Source organism: Helianthus annuus, chromosome 3, assembly GCF_002127325.2.
Source record: "Helianthus annuus cultivar XRQ/B chromosome 3, HanXRQr2.0-SUNRISE, whole genome shotgun sequence".
Lineage (NCBI taxonomy): Eukaryota > Viridiplantae > Streptophyta > Magnoliopsida > Asterales > Asteraceae > Helianthus > Helianthus annuus.
Window position 1 is genome coordinate 59,214,094 of NC_035435.2, and position 21,795 is coordinate 59,235,888.

Genomic DNA, 21,795 nt, shown 5'->3' on the forward strand with positions numbered 1-21,795 from the left:
TCCCCAAAGCGGGGACCCAAGGGCACTAAAACGACTTTACATCAAGTTTAAAGGAAAATTACACCAAACATTCCAATCGATATTTTTAATTTTAGATCTATTCCGGATCCAAAAATACGACGTCGTTTTTATGATCTCCACGACTTCAATCGGTCTTCGGCTTTTACCTTCGAAACTTCTATTATTTCTTTCGTTCCATAACGCCCACATAGTGGTAATAACAATCCCTTTCAATATGTATCTGTCGTGCTTCGCGATTGTTTGTAAATCTGTCATCTTAAGAAGGTCCGAAACTTCAAAAGCATACATAGGGGCCATACGACACCAGCGTTGGATCCTCGACCAGATTTCATCCGAATAATAACATCCAGTGAATAAATGCAGCGAGGTTTCATCTTCCGAGTTGCATAACATACACACTGCATTCGGTAAAGGGACTCCACGTTTGAGCAGCTCCGTCTTCGTCGGTAGGCGATTAAGTGTAGCTCTCCAAGCCATAACTTTACACTTCAAGGGCACCCAACCTTTCCAATTCATGTTCCAGCTGTTTGTTCCTGCAGAAACATTAGTCATCAGGCGTTTAGCCGAGTTCACCGAGAAGGAACCATTATGGTCAGCCATCCACTTCCAGCCATCTACTCCAAGCCATAACTTTACACTTCAAGGGCACCCAACCTTTCCAATCAATGCGCGTGCTAGTAATTGACGAGGTATTTATTCACATTATTATTTATGACATTTATACCCTTCACGCAGTCACACATTAGGATATGTAAGTTTCGAGAAACAGAAGGGTATCATGATGCTCATATTACTGAAATGGGCAAATATGAAAATTTTAATATATTGGATGGGTATATTTGATATTATTTTTTTGGATGGGTAAATTTGATATTTTTCAAGTTATCAAAGTTATCAGGGTTATATATTTATATATACTATTAAAGAGAAAGGGTTATATATTTATATACTATTAAAGAGAAAGGTGTGGAAGACCTTTCTCTTTTAAGTTTTAACCCTCAAATTTTGACTTTTCCATTTCTTTTACCTTTTTCTAATTTACACTCTTAATTTTTTTTTGACATAAAACGCTATTAACCTTTATCTTTAAGTAAGTTGCACATTCACTTTTAACTTTCAGTAATTGACAACTTTGACCTTCTTAACCTTTTCTACTTAATAACTTGACACCTCCTTTGGTTTAAATGACTTATACGACTTTACACCGCAACGTCTACAAATTATTATACTTTTTTTTATCTATGTTCTACTTATTTTGTGTACGATCGTAAACTGTATTTGAGAGCATGTCGGGTCAAATATACTACGTTTTCATTCGATGGCGATGTAATTTTCTTAAGTAAAGAGTCGGGTCAAATATACAGTATAAATACGAGTTACTTTAACTTTCGACGCCGCCGTAACGCGTGACGGGTCAAAATCCTAGTATTATTTGGTTAAAATGTGCATCCGATTTGATACTTTGTAGGTCGATTTCATGTTTAATTCTTCAAATCAAGTTAGCTCTCTTCTAAAGCTATTGATATCTTACTCATCAATCAACAATCGTCAAACAATATTTGCTAGTGCATCAATTCCCCAATACAGGAGGTTTTTATACGACTGTACACACACCAGAAGTGGACTAAGGTTAGGCAGAAGACCATCAATTTATTTTTATTTATCCAACTTATAATAAAAGACTTCAAATAATATCTCATGTCATTTTCTCCTTCAAACTTATAAATTCTAATTATAATTATTTAACAAATTTCTTTTAATGTTAATATTAATAATTAATATATAGATATTATTTATTTTTATCCTTATATTAAGATTAATAAATAACTTCAATTTTGCAATTTAGACCCTTTGTTTTTTTTTACTTTTAACCCAAAGTTTTTCATCTTTTGCAATTTAATCCCAACTTTTTTTTATTTTCAATTTTGGTCCACCATACTTATTATCTTTCCCAAGTTTTTCGTTTCGTTCTAAATTTTGTGAGTTAATGCACCGCAACGTGCGTGTGTGGTTCAACATTTTTTTCGTATATTTTTTCCCGTTTGACTGGCCCGTCGCAGCACATCTATTTTTCTCTGTTTAACAAGTTCAACCAACGCGCGGGTCCTGGATTGACTTAGTTTTTTTTTCTATGTTTTACGTTTCGGTTTAATTTCTCCGCAACGAGCGTTCGTGATTCAAAGATTTTCCGTTTGCTTTTCGCTTGGCGTTATTTTTTACGTTTTTATTTAATTTGTTTTTACGAGCTTTTCCGGTGTTGGTGGTCGCTGACAGTGGTATAGCATTGGTACTACTTGACACAGTTTTACAACAACCGCTACAACGAAGTGCTTAATAGTAATATTCATAATAAATTCATGTGATATTGTTTGTTAGCGCAGGCTGCTGTTGTTCATATCCATGCACATCCTGTTAGCCAATGCCTGCACGTTTACAGCACAGATTTTTGGTGAGTCAATTTTCTGAATTCGAAACCGTACTGCATTACACTTGTCTAGATGTGTCAAAATGAATGTGACGGGTTCAGGGCCGATACCATGAACAAAAAATTGTGGCTAAGGTTTTTGTCCCATTATTTTAGTCGGCACCATATTTTATTTTACATTTTTTTTGTATTTGTTTGATTCTTTGTATTATATTATTGTACTAGTATTAAGCTCCTGCGTTGCAGCGGTTGTCATAAAGTGTGTTAAGTAGTAGCAATACTATACCATTGTCAGCGACCACCAACACAGGAAAAGCTCGTAAAAACAAAATAATCAAAAACGGGAAAAAAATAACGCCGAGCCAAAAGTGGACGTAAAATCTTTGAATCATGCACGCTCGTAGCTGAGAAATTAAACCGAAACGTAAAACACAGAAAAAAATAACTAAGTCCATCCAGGACCCGCATGTTGGACGAACTTGCCAAACGCAAAAAATAGATGTGACGCGACGGGCCAGTCAAACGGGAAAAAATATACGAAAAAATGTTGAAACCCACACCCACGTTGTGGTGCGTTAAGTCAAAAAATTTAGAACGAAACGAAAAACTTGGGAAAGATGAAAAGTATGTGGACCAAAATTGAAAATAAAAAAGATTTGGGATTAAATAGCAAAAAATTAAAAACTTTGTGTTAAAAGTAAAAAACAAATAGTCTAAATTGCAAAATTGAAGTTATTTATTAATTTAAGATAAAGATAAGGATAAAAATAAGTGATATCTATATATTGGTTATTAATTAATATAAAAATTAAAAGAAAATTATTAAATAAATATAAATAAAATTTATGAGATTGAAGGAGAGAATGACATGTGACATTATTTGTAGTCTTTTATTATAAGTTAGATTAGATTGTATTTGTTGTTATATATTTCAATTATTTATATATGCACACATATAAATTAATATATAGTTTTTTTTTTCAATGTTGTAAACTATAAGATTTTTAATTTTTTTTCAATGTGGTAGAAGTGAAAGACATTCAGATTGTCGTCCTTATTGTAATCTGATGCACCTCAGTCTGCCATAATTTTTGTAATTGATCAGGTTTGACTTTTGTTGACTTTTCGTAATTGATAGTGCAGTTTAAATCTAAATAAACTTGAAGGTTGATTAAAATATGTAATAATTATATTTGTAGTCTGAGAAGTCAAAGAAGGCTGGAAATGCTCCTGCAACTAGCATTGTAATTGATGTGCTCAAGAATTCACATCAAGGGAGTCATGAAATTTTGCTTCTAGAAGAAAAGTTGAATTTCAACTCTAGAGCAGCTTCTTTCTCAGTAAGTAACACCATGCAAATGACCAATTTCCCCTTGTTCATTTTTTATGACTTAATTTTGATTTTAGAGTAAAATGTTAAAATGGTTTCTGAGTTTAGGTATTTTTGCCACTTCAGTTTAGAAATGGAACCTTTTGTATCTGGGTCTTTGAGGTTTCATTTTTGTTGCCATTTTCATTCAATTGGCAAAATAGGTTAAAAATTTTTGTTAAACTCTCCTTTTGTCGTTTTCCTAATTTAAAGAGAAAAATGCCCGGATAGTCCCTGTGGTTTCGCTTTTTTTCACCTATAGTCCCTAACTTTCTAAAACTACTTGAATAGTCCCCAAGTTTTCAATTTTTGTTCTCGGATAGTCCCTGGGTCTAACTTCAGTTTGTTTTCTCTGTTAAGTGGGTGTTAAGAGGGTGTGAAATGACAAAAATATCCTTTCCTTAAATGGCTAAACCACAGGGACTATCCGGGCATTTTTCTCTTTTTATTTATAAAACCCCACCACCACACTTCATCTTCAACCTCCACCCACCACCACACTTCATCTTCAACCTCCACCCACCATCACCCTCCTCCACCCTCCACCATCACTGCCACAGGGACTATCCCGACATCTTCTTCAAGCTGCCATTTTTCTTTTCTTCTTCTACAAACAGCAACAATCTAATACTTTCTAAATCTCAGCAGCAATAAAGACTCGCAAACAAGATACTAGCTGTCATTTATGCCCTAACATCCTTTTTCATCATAAAAGGCACTATCGATTTTACTTCAACACTGAATCAAACCTGCAACTTTTTTATACACTACACCGAACGCTACAACAATCCAATCTGTTTATCTCTTTATCTCACAGCCATCGTTTATCTATCTTAGATCTGCACACAAATCATCACCACTTCCTATTTTCAAATAATAACAATCAGAATTCAGAACTAGTTCATCTACTCTGATGAACAAACAACAAAAACACAATTTTGATTTCGATTTGTAGCGGCTGTTTGAATCCGATGAAGATTCAGATCTGGAACTGGATACGGAGGCGGACGACGGTGGAGAGGAAGACGGTGGTGACGTCAGACGTCGGTGCCGGAGTAGGAGCAAAAGCGTCAGCGGCTGAGACAGACGGCGGTGACGTCAGACGTCACCGCCGTCACCATCTCCAGCGTGTCATCTTCATCATCATCGCATCATCAACTTGCCGACATCTTTGTCGCCGTGTCGTTCCGTCGATCGGGGGGGAGGTGTGATTTGGGGGTGTGTATCTCGACGATGAAGTCGAACGGACGAGGAGTTCCGTCGATATGCCGGTGTCTTGCTCCGGTCACCTGACCGAGAGGATCGAGAGGAAGGGATTAGGAGGGACGGTTTGTGTTGTGATTGAGAGGGAGGGATTACATAGCAGGAGAGGTGTAATTTGTTTTGTTTTTACATTAAGGGTATTTTTGTAATTTCACACCCACTTAACAGAGAAAACAAACTGAAGTTAGACCCAGGGACTATCCGAGAACAAAAATTGAAAACTTGGGGACTATTCAAGTAGTTTTACAAAGTTAGGGACTATAGGTGAAAAAAGGCGAAACCACAGGGACTATCCGGGCATTTTTCTCTAATTTAAATGGAGGGTATAATCATCATTTTATGTTTAAACTCCATCAGGAAGTCCATCATTTAAATGAGAAAAACGACAAAAAAGGCAGAAATTTCTAACCCAGTTTGCCAATTGGATGGAAATGACAACAAAAATGAAACCTCAAAGACTCTGATACAAAAGGTTTCATTTTTTTATTGAAGTAGCAAAAGTGACCTAAACTTAGAGATCATTTTAGCATTTTTTTTTTCTTGATTTTATCTTAAGAAACCAAAATAAAATGACCAAAGTAGCCTTGTTCTCTTGCTCATGTTAAAGATTAGATGTTGGAATTTTTAACTAGTTAACTTATTATAAAATCTACTTTAATGCATTATGCATATACAAAAATTATATAGAATATTGTGAATGTATTTTAATTTTTTAGTCATATATAACACTATTTATTTATAGGGATTTATACCAAAATTCGTCCATTAACATGCCAAGTAATGAAAATCCCTTTAATATTATTTGTAAATAAAACAATTTTAATGTTTATTGTGTCGGCACCTCGCCAAATATAGCGTTATCTTATAAAGAACATAAGGTCATATTCGTCATATGACATGTCTTTGCTCAAAAATACTATAAATGACACAAGTTACATACATGACAGCCTCCATAAACATTATCTTGTATTTTTTATAAAAGATAAACTGGATTTAAATAATTCTAGCTTTCTCAATTTGACCGATAATAATCTCAACTCAGTTATGGCCCATAATAATCCGAACTGGTCCACTTTTGGCCGATAATAGTCTGCCGTTAAAAATAGCTTAACAGAGTTAAGCTTTTTTCCGAATTACAAACTGATGTTTTATGGATTTTGATCTGAACAAGTATACGAGTCGATTTATGTAAAACATACCTCGAAACGATACTTCAAACGGCTTGATTATTTTTAATTAGAAGTTTAAACACCTGAATTGAAGCACCGTTTTCGTCATTTGGGCAGTATTTCGAGGTAAATTTTATATCAATTAATTCGTATCCTCGTTCTAATCAAAAGCCCTAAAACATCAGTTTGTAATTCGGAAAAAAACTTAACTCCGTTAAGTTATATTTAACGCAAGCATTTTGGGAAATCCCAATCCAACCTGACCTGACCGAGTGACCGTGCTAAAAATGAGTCATTTTTGGCGTAATTTGGTATTGGTTGACCAATTTAAATAACTCAAAACAGGAACTGAGGCAAGGTGGATCCGGGTTAAAGTTGCATTAACTTTTATTTTTGAGATTTGTTCACGGTCAGGTTCGGTTGAAAGTTCTGGCCTGTCCCGCTAATTACGTGTCAGAAAACGTAATTCAGACCAGCCTGATTGGTTGGTAGCATGGTTGGAAGAACCGATAGGCGTTAGTTGGCCTACCAACTAGCGATTAATCAGGATTAGTCGTAATTAATAGGTTGGGTCCGTTGGGATAAACACATATTAATTGCATATTCCAATATAGAAATAAACTCATTAACCATAAAGGTAAACAACTTACACAACTGGTTTCAAGTTTCAGACCATAAGCCGACCGTTAAACCCGGTTTTCTAATGGTAAACCGTCAACTTTGTGAAACTTAAACCGACTTAACCAACCGATATACTTTTGTTTGATCGGTTTCAACGGTTTATAAACATATCTCATGCTTACATAATCAAACCAAAATTTAATAATTTTGAAACGTTGCAATGTATTCACATTTACAGAGATTGGCAATGATGCCTGCAGCCTGTTGATCCTTTCTCTGCATATAAATGTTCATTTTTCACATCCTTCAATTTTCATGCTCAAAGAGGAGAAGACTAAACAAAATGCATTATATCACTAATCCGTCCTTAATTGTCGAATTCTTTAGTATGATTGTAACACCCGATCGAATGTAAAACCCTTCTGAAGATCTGTCCGCCTCCTGTATTCCCTGTCATTTTATGCAACTGTCAAAATCGCATTTGTTCATTCGCATTCTTCCATTAGTTTTATAACTTTCTGGTCTGCTCAGTTAGGTTATAGGCTTAAAGGGTAGGGATCCTGTACATTAATCCAGAAGTGTGAGAAATGTATTATAACACTATATATAACACTATATAACACCACATAAACACTGTATAACATTATGTAACACCATATAACACTATATAACACTATATAACAATATATAACACTATACATCTATCATAGACATGCTATCAGACAAAATATAGTGTTATATTTGTTATATAGTGTTATATTGTGTTACATAGTGTTATGGTGTTACATAATGTTATATAGTGTTTATATGGTGTTATATAGTGTTATATATGTGTTATAATACACTTCCCACACTTCTGGATTAATGTACAGGATCTTCTATCTAGACTTAAAATTGTCCAATGCATTATATCACTAAAATAATATGATTTTTGTGGTCATATTTGACACATTAATTATACATTTTTAGTTGTTGACTCGACACGACCCGACCCGACACATTTCAAACCATACAAAAATCACCCTTTTGGCCCGCATCCATTATAACCCGTTAAACATATTTCCTGACCCGCACATTTTGACACCTCTAGTATTTTTTTTATGAGCTTACCTCTGAATTTGCAATGATTACATTCTTTCCAATTCTAGCATTCTTGTCAATGATGCAAGTTCTGCAAAATATATGAAATAATGCGTTAATATCAAATAAACAGTAATCTACTGCATTAACTTGACCAAGTTTTAGATTTTCGCACGTGATCTTTGTATTTTCTCCTATTCCAATAGGAACACGGCCTTCTGCCAACAGCGACTTCATTTCGGCATCGGTCTCATAGTAGTCAGCGCCAAGCATCACAGTGTCCTGTATAAGTTTTTATACAAACAAAACAATGCTTATAAAGTGGAGTGTTATAAGCTGATAACTAGTGTCGAATGCAACGGTGCTAAACGAGTCGTGTTTGTGGGTTAACGGGTTGAACCCAACACGTATTCCAAGATTGTATTGCACATGAACCTGCTTAACACGAATTCCTATTTTATTTTATTTGTTTTGCATTTATCTAAAATAAGAAATTTACAATAAAAAAAATACAAATGTATATAAAACAATTACATATCTCTATATTTTATGAAATAACGGGTTAAATGGGTCAACTCGCGGACCCATCAGGTCACCCGGACCAACCTGTAGATCAAAGGCAGGTTGGTCTAAAGGCTAAGTGAACATGCGGTTTTGAAAGTGATTATGGATTTATATAACTTAAAACTAGAAAAAATTAGTTTAAATGCAATAACAAACCTTTAAGTGAACATTGGAACCAATTCTTGACCGAATACCGACAACACTGTGTTCGATGAAGCTATTAGTTAGATAACTACCATGCGATATGATCGAGTCAGTGATCTGCATAACAATGTGAAGGTAGAGAATGAGGCACATAGATTGTTTTTCGTTTATTTATTTATTTATTTATTTTTTTGTAAGGAATAAATAACAGTTGAATATTATCTTATATTGCTATTACTAACCTTGCAGTTGTCAACATTTGATGGTGGTAGATTTCTTCTGGAGGTATACATCGGTTTAGCTGCATCGTAGAAGCTAAACCGCGATGGCTGTTATGCAAAATCAGATGTGAAAATAGTTTAGTGTCAAATGTACTCATTTAAAACACATAGATTTTCTTATTTACAAATTTTGAAATTACAAATTATAATATGATGATTATACCCTTCTTCACCTTACAGCTTATGAAACAAAAAAAAAAAAAAAAAATGATCCCAAAGCATAATGGAAGTTGGAATGCAACTCACATGTTCGGTAAGCGCAAGATTTGCTTCGAAGAACGATCTGATCGTACCAATATCCTCCCAGTAGTCGTTAAATAAAAACGCCTGCAATTGAATTTTTTTAAAGTTTTGATTGTATTCACATGCATATATGTATACATACGCATGTATGCATATATACACAATTATTTATACATACATGCAGACATACATAAATGCGTATATAGATACATATATAAATATAATACAACCGCATGTGTGTGCATGTATATCGTCTTGATTCATTCAGAAGGGATTGAACAAACCTTTATGTAATATTCTTGGGCTGAAGCAGGGATAATCTCTGATCCGAAGTCATTTGCCGTAGGGAAACGCCATCTGCAAGTTAATTAACATTTGTTATGCAAATCATGTGAAGATAATCACTCACTGTGAAAAATATAGACAACGTAGACCTTGTATCTTGTCCGGTCGTATATTATTTCAAACGGTTCAAATCAAGACATTAAGCTAAAAAGGGTAACGGGTCGAACAGGTTAAAAACTTGAAAGTCACTAAAGTCTATTTTTACGGATCGACCTCCTAAATCATTTTTTCAAAGATTTATATCGTCATGTTAATACTATAACAAGTTATAGAAAATGGACAAAAAGTGTTTGCGCGTCAACCTGACCCAACCCATAACTAAATGACCCATTACCCACCACCCGACCGCCCATTGATCCTGTGTCTTGTACCTCAAAAGATTTAAAAGGATCTCCTTCTTGAAAATATATACTCCCATGGAGGCAATATACGGCTTCTTGTCCGCCTCTTCTTTAGACAATCCCAAGACTGTCGTATCCACCGCCTGAAGTAGAAATTTAAAGGTATAAATCATTTATCGTATCTTTCTATGATGCTAGTTTTAAATATTTCTATCTTTACCATTGATTTCAACTCATTCCCTTTAGGCTTTTCACTGAATGAAACAACTCTTCCTTTCCCATCAATCTTCATCAATCCAAAATCCGAGGCCCGACTGTCATGTGTAAATAATATAATAAAATAAATATTTTTATATCATTATCATCATTGTCGTCGTCATTCAGTTTGGAAAATAAACACAAGTAACCTATCATCCATGGGCAAACAGGAAATTGTAATATCTGCACCGCTTTGTCTGTGGCTCTGCAACAAAAATAAAGATATAGCATATAAATTTATATAAAAAAAACTTATAATAAACATTTCACCTGAAGAAAGTCCATATAATCCATTCTGTATAAGTGATCTCCAGATAGAATGAGAACATCCTCAATATCCTTGCTTCTTGCATCCTACAGACTCAAAAGTTAGTTATATTATGTGTTGTTAATAATACGTTAGTTTGTCCAAATAAGTATTTCGTTTCGGGTACCTCAAACAGCCAATGAAACTGTCGAACTGCATCTGCAGTACCCTGGAACCACCTCTTACCTTCCTCACCTGGAGTTTGAGTTGCGGAGAGTGCCTGATATCACATGATTACTAATAATTATTAGAATTTGTGACATGGGCTCTCAACATTTGGAACCTTTATTTTAGACTAAACGGATTTCCTTAATTCAACGAGTCAAACGGATTTCCTTTATCTCGCATGATTGGAATGAAATATATGTTAACTTTAGTAAAAAAAAAAAAAAAAATCGGATTGTATTTGTTGCTAACGGGTCAAATGGGCAAGGGCGGTTCTTAGAAGGGATGTGGCAGGGCCACGGCCCGGGCAAGTTTTTCGGCCGTAATGCTAATTTTCCGCATTTCGATCGAAATTTTTTACATATACTATGTTTGGCCCGGGCTTGCCCGAACTTTTTTTTAGTGCCCGTGTCTTTCGGCCCTGGCACGTTCAACGGGCAAGATCCGCCACTGCAAATGGGTAACTTTTTCGTTGTTATATAAACAATGAGTTTAGCAAATATGATTAGAAAGTGGATTAAGGTTTTAAACATTAAAAGTACAGTTTTGTTGCTTTCAACCCAACTGCCCATTTCCCAACTTCCAACAAAAATCAAGAGTACCTCAACGAAACCGTCTCCAAAGGTAACACCATTACCAAAATTATAAGCGCGGGCCAAGTGTCTGTTGAGTGATGCCGAATTAAACTGAGTCAAAATGTAGACTTTATTGATCCCGCTGTTGATACAGTTGCTCATGGGGACATCAATCAGCCTATAGGCCCCTCCAATTGGCACCTAAATAACTACCATACATCAATCTACTGCATTCATCATAAATCATTCAATTTAAATAAAACAATGTATCTTAGTCAAACTTTATAAAATAAAGACAATGCGTACCGCAGGTTTTGCCCTGCGCTTTGTGAGAGGGAAAAGACGGGTACCCGCTCCACCTCCCAATATAACCGCCACAACTGTTCGCGGGTCCCTTTTCTCCATATCAAGGTCCCTCAACTGCACAGTTAAGTAAGTTCATCAATCTCAAGTTTTCATCTATATGAAGCTACTTTGACTTTGACTTTTTGAAAAAAAAAATGTCAAAACAACAACTCACCTTTGCCTCACCTGTAGCAATGCCGGTGAGGGTCATGCATATGCTTGATTTAACATTGTTTTTCTTTTGGGTTTTCTGAATGAAATTTAGTTTCTTGCCCATTAAGTCACCGTTGACCGGCCTCCAGTCCCTCGGGGCCAATCCCGAGCTGCCATGTGGCTGGCGGACTATGGTGGTGGAGAGTGATAAGGCCATATTTTTATTTTCTATGTGTTGTTGTTTGCAGGTAATGAAAATGTCATGTTATTTACATGGGGTTGGGGTTGGGGTGGAGTTGCATTGCATTGCATGGTACTTGTGGTTAGTTATGTTATCCATAAAAATCTGTATCCACAAGTATTTTTGTTTGTGGAAAATTTATGTGATTCAGCGGTCCTTATCTTTTATATATATTATTATAAAATTTAAATTTAATACCCACGAATATTCTCGTGTGAATTTCTTTTATGTCTCTTGCTTTACCTCCGGCATAACTTTTTTTACAGGGAACTCGTGTTTCCTGGTTTTCCTATAAAGATGAAGTCAAATTTTATTTTTTTTTTAAAAAGTACATGTTTTTAGAAAATTAAAAAAATACTTACGTTTTCCTTTGGAGGATTCTAATGGTACACTTTGACATTTCAATACGGATCGTATACGAGGATCTGTATAAGTGATCTGTACATTTTAGGTACCTTTTATTTTATATTAATCATAATATCAAAGCATTAAAATTAGTACAAAATTTTATATTATTAATAATTTCATTGATTTGTGTAGAAAATATACTATAAGTCGTTTATATGTTTTGTAGGTTTCAAGACGACAACGAGCTAAAGCGATATCTAAAGGAACTTTGCAACGATATTTTCTTAAGTTCATATTGAAGGTTGATAACAAATAATCGGAGTAGCAATTTAAAGGAAACAAAAGGCGTGGTGGATGGGTTGGTTTAATTATTAGTAATACTAGGTTAGAACCCCGTGTATTACACGGGTTTAATAAATGTAATTTTATATACTAAATAAAAAATAATATATTTTTAAAAACCCCATTTATTACACGTGTTGAGATTAAATATAATTTTATATATTAAATAATAAAAAAACTATATCTTTAAGAACCTTGTGTATTGTGCGGGTTAAATAAATGTAATTTTATATATGAAACGATAAAAAAGTTATATTTTAAAAAACTCTGTGTATTCACGGGTGGAAGAAATGTAATTTTATATACTAAATATTAAAAAGTTATATTTTAAGAAAACTCCATGTATTGTACGGGTTGAATAAATCTAATTTTATAGCAAGTAATTAAAAAAATATATATCTTTAAAAACTCTGTGTATTACATGGGGTAGTGTTTGATATGCAAGAATAAGATACGAAATGGAATAGACCATTATGGAATAGACCTTTTTGTTACTTTTTTAATGTCACTTTTATAAAAAAAAAATATCGCAAAATACTTGATTTTATGGTATATATATATTTTTTTAAATAATGAAGTATATAAAGTTATTTTAGTTTTAAAAACTTGATGGAAAGAAAATGATTAAATGACTAATAAAGATCCTATTATCACTTTTTTAGATAACATAATGATTCATTGAAATTCTTTGGTCGTTAATTTAGAATGAAAATTTCCAATTCTATTTTACAAATTGTCTTTTTATATCAATATAACAATTATATTCAATTATTTTTTTTTCAGTGGTATTTTGATTCATAAATGAAATGCTATTAAATAGGTTGAGTTGTTTTTTTTCTTTTCTAATATACAGTTTGTATCACCTTATCTAATGATGTGTATGTTTCATTGAAATTCTTTGGTCGTTAATTTAGAATGAAAAAATGCCAGTTCTATTTTACAAATTGTAGAGTTGATAAGATTTATATTAATTTAATTAATATTTAATAAATTAAAGAAAATAATAATTATCTACAATTAAGGATGGTCTAGAATAATGACAAATAGAATCTCCATTGGTTGGTTTCATATAGTTGATAAGATTTATATTTATTTAATTAATATTTAATAATTTAAATTAAATAATAATTATCTATGTCGGCATTTTATATTATTATATTAGATTTTAGATTTGATTAAATATTATTAATAATAAGAATTTGTATTAATTTAGATTAAATATTATTATTTTTAGTATTATTAATAATTTTAATCAATTACATGAGAGAATGACAAGTGTCCAAAAACAAGTTTCTTTTATTATAGTAGATAGATATCTAACTTTATTATTACTTAATAATTAATTGATTATTAATATTTTTAAAGCCAGGTGCATTTTGGACATTTCCTCTCAAATCTAACTTCTCATCGACAGTAGATAATCGCAAGCAATTTTTTTTTTAGAATTGAAGAGTTCGACAGCATTTTGGGCCAAAGCATAAAACACGTGGAAAGAAACAGAAGGTGAATGAAGTTTTTAGCAACAAAAGAAAAAAAAAAACAGAGAACTTGCAGTCTTATGATTGTACCATGAACTCACAAGTGCTCATGTGTCTACCCACCAACACTGAAACTCACGCGTGTTATAATTTGTAAGACTCATTTTGTGTGTAAAAGAAAACAAAATCACGCAAATGACGTATCATGTAATCCAAAAAAAAAGTATTTTTTACCTCGATATAAATAAATTCGTGCAACCACAACGAATACCGATAGCAGTTCGGAGTACACCGATACTGGTACTCACGTTCGGTCGGTAACGGCTCGGATCGTCACCATACCGCTATTCAAGTAAAACTCTGTTTTTAATAACAAGTATATCATAATGCCTCGAGAAAAAAATTCGAAGTAGATACGTATTTACTTTTTAGAAAATATATCCTAACAAACAAAAGTTATAAGAGAAATAAAATTGTTGGATCAAAGTATAAAGTATTTTATAGTATAAGAGGTGAAACTGAAACTTTAAAACAAAAAATAAAGCTCCAACAAAACTCTGATTTTAATAATATTTATGTCAAAATGGCGAGATAAAAAAAACAGCCACAAACTTGGTTTTTATAAGAAAAAATAACGAACGAAAGCTAGGACTAACTATTGGGTTTAACATACGTTTAATAATCTTTATATTTTGAAGAATAACCAAAATTAAACAATTTTAAAATAAAATTTATAGATCATTCAACTGACTAAAACATAACTAGTTCACTACAGTCTGCATGCAATCTATTTCACACACTAATAACATAAGTTACAACGCATGTCACGTTCAGATGACTCGATTGTTTGAGTTGACGCTAGTTAAACATATAAACATAACAACCGGTAACACACATTTATATAACTAAACCAAACCATCAGCCGAACACAACTACCATATCTTATGACCGACCAGCTGCAACTACAAATTTGGAAAGGACAAAAGCAAGATGTATTTGGATGCAAATAGTAGAGATTTAGAAAGTATAGACATGTTTAGACGGTCAATGCATGAATTCTGTTAATCACATCCAAACAAACCACAGAACACAAATCACTACACATCGGCCGTTCCGAAATAAAACCAAGTTCGGTACTCCATATATGGGACTCAAGGCCTACGAGGTGGTGGTCCTGGTGGCGGTGGTGGTGGTGGGGGAAGTGAACCGCCGCTGCTGCTGCTACTGTTACTGCTGCTTCTACGTCTTATAGGCCTTCACCAACATAAACAACCACCATATAAATAAATATTGGCAACTTAAAAAGCATGTCCTCAACATGCTCTAAATAATACTTTCTTATCCATAATGAGAAAAACCTCTCGTTATCTACTCGGAATTAGCTTACCAAGCTTAAACGAGTTTGAGCCCGAATCCGAACCTAAATTGGTGCTTGTTTATTAAATAAACCAAAACCCGGCCTTTAATTATAAAACGTGACAGCTCAAAAACCTAAACAAGCCTCTAATATTTATACATATTGTAATTTTTTTTTTAAAACATATATTACATATTAGATATTATATTATATACACTTTTTATAATAAAAGTAATTAAAATAATTATATATGTATACAAATTTAAAAAAATAACAAATAAACTAATAAACGATTTGAGCCTGAGCAACTGAAGAATTTTCTCAGAAAGTGAACTCAAGCCTTCGATATATAACTCGAGACAAACAATTCTAGCCAGAGCAATGTGAATTTTTTTTAAAAATGAGCTCAAACGTATTGGCTGAGCTTGTGCTTGGCATGTTTACACCCCTAAAAACATATTAAAACCATTAAAAATTACCTTTTAGGACTGCGACTTCTTGATACTTTTCTTGCCACCTATTACCGTCGAAAAGAATAAATATTAGTTTCAACTAAATGTAGTTGGCGAATCTCCTTGTCACTAAATTAAACAAAGTTTAGACCTTTCGTGGGCTTGGGGAACTCGAGTAAGATGACGACCTCCCGCGCCTGCCAACTGGCGGCCGGCCCCTGTATAAATGTAAAGAAACAACCTATGGTTATGATATTACAATTGAAATTATGAAGCACAAAGTCTCACACTTAGACGAATTAAACTTTGAAAACGAAAAGTAAGAATATTTACCGCCTTGGTGAAACTGATTTAGAACGAGAACGTGAACGTGCACGCCTTCTGATAGGCGAGCGGCTCCGCCTACGACTCAGAGATGACCTTCTGGGAGGTGGACTCCTTGGCACACAAAATTACAGTTGGTAAAGCAATTTACCCACAAAAAGACAAACTAATAACATAACTATTATTAAATTAAATATCATAATTACCGGCGTCTTGGTGGGGGTGACCGCCTTCGAATGGGACTAGCACGCGGCCGACGAGGAGATGCCCTATTAAAAATACATATTTAGTTAAAACTAGTTATAGTAATATATTAATTATATACTAGCCAAATAAAAACATTAAAAGTAACCTAAGAGGTGATCGATTATAACGTCTTGCTGGCGGAGAAGGTGAGCGGCCTCTAGCCGGTGGTGATGCAGGCCGCCTTCTTGGAGGCGGTGGTGATGCAGGCCTTCTTCTAGGAGGTGGCGGTGAGCCGCCACGGCGGTAAGGAGATTCTGGCCGTCGAGGAGGGGAGTCGATACGGCGACGGGGAGGAGATCCTCTTCTGGGAGGAGGAGACCTCCGTCGTGGTGGTGATGGAGGTCTACGGCGAGGAGATGCTGTTAAAGAAACACAGAATTAGTTACCCTACTTGTTTCATAAAAATAATTATTGGTTGATAATTATGGTATACCAGCAGCAGGGCCACGTTTGGGTCCATCTTTTTCAGCATCCACGCCAGCATTATCATTTTTGGGCAAATCTCTCCTTGAACCGGTGGTCAAAGGCTTGGGAGGTGGTGAGGCTTTCTTTCTCTCAGGTAAAGTAAACTTGGCTTGAACAACCTTCCCATCAATTTGAGCCTGCAACAATGCCACAACAGCATGAGTTTATAAAATAGTACTTTATTTGATTAAAAGTTTTCGTCATAATTAAACGTACACCATCCATGTGTAATTGAGCTTTTTCAGCATCGGCTCTTAACTTGAACTCAACATATCCAGATCCTTTTGGAAGGTTAACCTGAAAATAAACAGAAAACCAATATTCAACTAACCTCAACAATAGAAAATGGAGTTTTTCAACATTTTTTTGGTTTATTTTTCAACATCATAAAAAGTGTGCTAACACTAACTACTAAACAAGAAATTAAACTGGTTTTAACATAATACCGTAAAAAGTTTTTTGCATTTACACATATTTCAAATTATTTTCAGCCTGTTTCATCCCCACGAGCAGTTTCCTTTTTGCTTAAGCTGCTTAACTTAAATTATTACATAAAATTTAACATCAATCAGCCCATTTGTATGTAAAATAAGTTGAAACTGCCAGCTTTATTCCTACTCACTAAGAGAATATACAACATAAATCTTACAATGTGATCCATAGCCAGCCGTACATGCACAACTTCACCAAAAGTTCCTGTAGTGAAAAATAAGGCGCATGTTATACAAGGATAAACAGTAAGCGTACACATAAGCAAAAAAATCACTGGAAATAAAGTCTAGCAAAAACAGTGAATTATTCATTATCCTCCAGAAGCAGTCACTTCCCTAAGAAAGTAACAATAAGTAATGCTAGTAATTCCCCTAGGAAGTAAAGCTACTAATTATCTTAGAAGTGATTAGTAAACAGTGATACAGAAAAATGATACTATGATCACACCGAAAAAATAATGTAACCATTGGCGCGCTAAACTTTCAATTTTGTATAAACTACAGCTTCAAATCTACTAGCCAAATCAAGTGCTCTCAGACACAATTTTTAAAAATATAAGTTAATTATTTATCTATCAAAATTTTTAAACGAGCACATTTGACCATGTAAATAAGGACAGTACATAATAATCGCTTAAATTAAGTTTAATAAAGTGAGCCTGTGTCAGATTAATCATGCATTTTACTACTTCAGCTTTTGATTTTTATGGACATAAAATAGGTAAAATTGACAGTTAAGACGTGAAACAAATAGCATGTGGTGTATGAGTGTATCCATCAGTGGCTTCTTAGTTTACTAGGTACATGTCTAAAACGTAAAGATATAATGCTTCCAGGCATAAGTGAAAACTTAAACAATAAACAGAAAAGAGTATATAACTAGTAAGCAACCAGATCAGGTGTATTACCAAAAATTTCTTTCAAATGATTTTCATTTACGTTCCTTGTGAGCTGGCCAATGTGAAGAACAAGTGACTCAGGTACAGGAGAAGCTTTTCTGTAAAAACAATGACAAGTTAATTTAGACAAAGAGCCTTTGCAGGTAAGAAATCAGAATGATTACTTTACTAACAGGTCTAAGAAACTCAAGCCCTTAATTTAAAAATAAAAAAGCAAGATTGCACACCTATCTAAATCAAAAAGCCTAAAAAGTAGCATAAAAACAGAAGTATTTAGAGAACTGTATATTATCCTTCCTCACATGGTGTCCATCTCTTATGATACAAATGTTATGGAAAAAATCAACTTCTACCAACCAAATTATATAAACACCCATAGGCATGTATTAGCATCGAAGTTATCAAGACGCACCCCGGCGCCTAGTCGATGTGAAGCCCAAGCCTAAACTAGCCCTAAACATGCCTAAAACATGTCTAAAGTAACATGCAAATCACTTGCTTTCCTGTGCCTCTTCAAAAAAACAATCAAACAGTATGTTATGTTAGTTGTGTCCATCTCATAGTTGACTCTTGCAGTCAACTTGTCAAAGTAACTTAACACATACATGAAAATCATGTTGCGAGTCAAATGTGCATCCTTCTTCATACAAAAAAAGCTTGCATGTATAACTTTTGTATATCATTAAGTTCCCTTTTATTATGTGTACCAATCAAAATGAATGCTTTTGAAACCAGAAAGCAAAGTTATTAAAGGCGCTAGGCTCAGTCAAGGCACATAGACCTCGCTTGGGGCCTAGGCACAAAGCGCAAAAAAGCAAGGGCCTGAGAAAAAAAAAGCGCACAATAAGATCATCTATCTAGTACCAAAAGTTTTAAAATATTAGTGTATTAGTGTAGAAAAGTAGAAATCTTGCTGGAATCTTGCCAGAATTTAGATACGTTGGCCGAAAACTCTCTAGAATCTAGGACTCTCGCCAAAATATGCGCCTAAACCATCATCTAAAGAATAAAGCGCAATTGCCTTGACTTGAAGCGCAATTGCCTAGCCTCAACTAGAAAATGGGCCTAGGCGCAAGAGGCGATGACTTTTAACAAGTATGCCAGAAAGTATCTGCAAGTTTGGATTAGTTTTAACCCACATAACCACACAGTTTTGACTGAGTAATACACTGAGATCATGAACAAGAGATGAACCAATCATTGGATATTTTATATGGTATAACACTAACACACTAACCTTTCAATAATATTAATTGCACATCCCATAAATAAAGCAAATAGCAAACAACACAATAGCAGTTCAACTTTTTAAGCTTGATCAAAAAATAGGAGCACATAGTATGATCAACTACATCTCAAGTACCAGCTTTTCACTTAAAGTGATCAAACCTGCCCTTAAAATGGAAAATTAATTCCATAAGCACGAACTGAAACTAACAAGAAGCAACTGTTAATGCCTATGTTGTCAAAAGCCCTTCAGACGCATGCCTAGGCCCTCAGGAAAATTGAGCCGCAAGGAAAGCACCTTGCAAAGTTCAGGTAAAAAAACTACACATTCCAGCCACACTAGTCTGCAACATCCAAAACTGGTTTGAAAGACTGAAACGACCCTACACTAGCCCTAAACAAGCCTAAAACATGTCTAAGATACCCAAAAAAAATGGTATGCGTATGCTATATGAATGCGGCATGCGCCTTGCTTATCTCAGACCTTTTGCTTTTTAAGCTCACCCTTTGTTAAGATCATAATCTTAATCTATACACAACATAAATTGCTAAATAACAGACATTACACATCAAAAGCACCAATATTCAAAACCGATAAAAATGAAAATGCATAGGATCTCTAGCAAGTAGTCAAAATGTAGTAGCTCCAATTCACAAACACAACTATTCAAATTAGGTAAAACAAACACATCACACAGTAACATTTCAACCTTGGAGGTGGAGAACTCCTCTTAGACTGCGCTTGCGGAGACCGACCTCGCCTCAGTCCATCACCAGAACTGTCAAAACCACAAAAACAACTCAGCATCACAAAACCCTAAAAAAACACAAAAATCTCAAATAACCTAAACATAACCAGATTACAACCACGAAAACAAACCTCTTCTTCGCCGGAGGACTGCGGCTGCGAGACGGAGACGAAGACGACGAGTAGGATCTAGAGCGAGATCTGGAACGGGAGGAGCCAGAGGAGCCGGAGACGGAGCGAGATCGAGAGCGAGAGGAGGAGGAGGAGGCGGAGCCGGAGCGAGAGGGTGCGGCGGGACGGCCGCGGCCTGGTTTCGCCATTGATGACAAAGTAGTGCTCGGGTTGTTCAGAGAAACCCTAGCTGAAGATTGAAGATGATAACGAGTGTTTGGTTGTGATGATTGGTTGTGGTTATTGGGCTCACTAGATCGTCTATTGTCTAGGCCCATTTATATGCTCTCCAAGTGTAGGGATGGCAAAAAAAGCCCAAGCCCGATGGGTATACCCGAAACCCGAAACATACGGGCCGGGTATACCCGAAGCCCAATGGGTATGGGCCGGGTACGGGCTTAAAAATAGAAAAAAAATCGGGTATGGGTACGGGTATGGGATTTAGTGATACCCGCCCGATACCCGGCCCATTTACCCGAATAATACCCGAATTATAGTTTTCCATATATATAAACTTAGTAAATGTATTTATTACCTTCTTTATAGTCATATGTGGCTATTTATTTAGCAAGTGTTTAGTTAACATATAACTTATTTTTAAGCATGTATATTCGATATGGAAGCTATCACCCTTTATTATGTGAATGTTTTATGCAGATAGGTGGTCCTGATATAATTATTTAATTAAATAATCGTTTTAATTTAGTTTAGTATATGTGGTCTGATTATGATATGTAAGTTATTAGTCATATTTTCATTTATTATAGTCATTAAAATAGTAAATTATATAAACATCAAAGTAAAAATTGCATATTTGTCCTAACATGTATTTTTAAGAAATTAACGGGTATACCCGATACCCGCAGGTATGCCCGATACCCGACGGGTAATTACCCGAAAAATACCCGACGGGTAACGGGCCAGGTATGGGCTAAAGAATTACAACCGGGTACGGGCCTAGAATTACCAATACCCGGCCCAAGCCCGACCCATTGCCATTCCTATCCAAGTGGATTAAGTAGAACGAAACCGGTTTGGTAGTTAAATGGATTAAGCCCATTTTAGATCCCACCATTTTAGTTAAAAGGGTATGAACCGGTTGGGAATTGATTGTTAAAAACATATGAAGAACCGGGTAGGAACTTTCAGGTAGTCGAACCGAGTATATATCCCACCGGGACTTACAAGAGGAAGGTACAAGGAATTATTGTGGTCCTGGTTTTTGGAATTGCCTTAAGGAGAGGTTTGATGGGGAGTTTTGAAATCGACCGTACAAGTGATAATCTCAAAACAAAGACCATAAGTATATACAAACCGATTGAAAGATTTCATGATGT

The 21,795-nt window shown here is 34.8% G+C and overlaps 2 protein-coding genes across 3 annotated transcripts; both read right to left on the bottom strand.

The window, feature by feature from the left end:
• Window positions 1-6,843: 6,843 nt before the first annotated feature.
• On the bottom strand, window positions 6,844-12,041 carry LOC110929336 (glucose-1-phosphate adenylyltransferase large subunit 3, chloroplastic/amyloplastic). The gene is made up of 15 exons (XM_022172478.2): window positions 11,692-12,041; window positions 11,478-11,591; window positions 11,199-11,372; window positions 10,559-10,651; window positions 10,395-10,478; window positions 10,274-10,329; window positions 10,087-10,180; window positions 9,897-10,009; window positions 9,465-9,537; window positions 9,184-9,264; window positions 8,899-8,985; window positions 8,669-8,773; window positions 8,124-8,230; window positions 7,979-8,039; window positions 6,844-7,318 (listed from the first exon to the last, which is right to left on the bottom strand). The coding sequence occupies exons 1-15, from the start codon at window positions 11,884-11,886 to the stop codon at window positions 7,217-7,219; spliced, it is 1,539 nt and encodes a 512-aa protein (XP_022028170.1). The 5' UTR covers window positions 11,887-12,041; the 3' UTR covers window positions 6,844-7,216.
• Window positions 12,042-14,955: 2,914 nt separating this feature from the next.
• LOC110929339 (serine/arginine-rich splicing factor SR45) lies at window positions 14,956-20,713 on the bottom strand. 2 transcript variants are annotated; one of them, XM_022172480.2, is made up of 12 exons: window positions 20,420-20,713; window positions 20,250-20,318; window positions 18,322-18,410; window positions 17,572-17,618; window positions 17,139-17,219; window positions 16,895-17,059; window positions 16,564-16,817; window positions 16,418-16,480; window positions 16,221-16,325; window positions 16,039-16,105; window positions 15,915-15,952; window positions 14,956-15,332 (listed from the first exon to the last, which is right to left on the bottom strand). In XM_022172480.2, the coding sequence occupies exons 1-12, from the start codon at window positions 20,605-20,607 to the stop codon at window positions 15,230-15,232; spliced, it is 1,269 nt and encodes a 422-aa protein (XP_022028172.1). In that variant the 5' UTR covers window positions 20,608-20,713; the 3' UTR covers window positions 14,956-15,229. The 2 variants fall into 2 exon arrangements, with proteins under 2 accessions (XP_022028172.1, XP_022028171.1); XM_022172479.2 differs by having other exon boundaries at window positions 16,564-16,816; window positions 16,891-17,059; window positions 20,420-20,711.
• Window positions 20,714-21,795: the final 1,082 nt, after the last annotated feature.

Coding starts and splice junctions, on each gene's coding strand:
- LOC110929336 (XM_022172478.2), bottom strand. CDS start 11,886: ATGGCCTTATCACTCTCCACCACCATAGTCCGCCAGCCACATGGCAGC. Junction 10,181..10,273: donor TGTTTGCCCATGGATGATAG/GTTACTTGTGTT, acceptor TACACATGACAG/TCGGGCCTCGGATTTTGGAT. Junction 8,040..8,123: donor GGAGAAAATACAAAGATCAC/GTGCGAAAATCT, acceptor TATATTTTGCAG/AACTTGCATCATTGACAAGA.
- LOC110929339 (XM_022172479.2), bottom strand. CDS start 20,607: ATGGCGAAACCAGGCCGCGGCCGTCCCGCCGCACCCTCTCGCTCCGGC. Junction 17,220..17,571: donor GGCTGGCTATGGATCACATT/GTAAGATTTATG, acceptor GTTTATTTTCAG/GTTAACCTTCCAAAAGGATC. Junction 16,326..16,417: donor TCACCCCCACCAAGACGCCG/GTAATTATGATA, acceptor TTGTGTGCCAAG/GAGTCCACCTCCCAGAAGGT.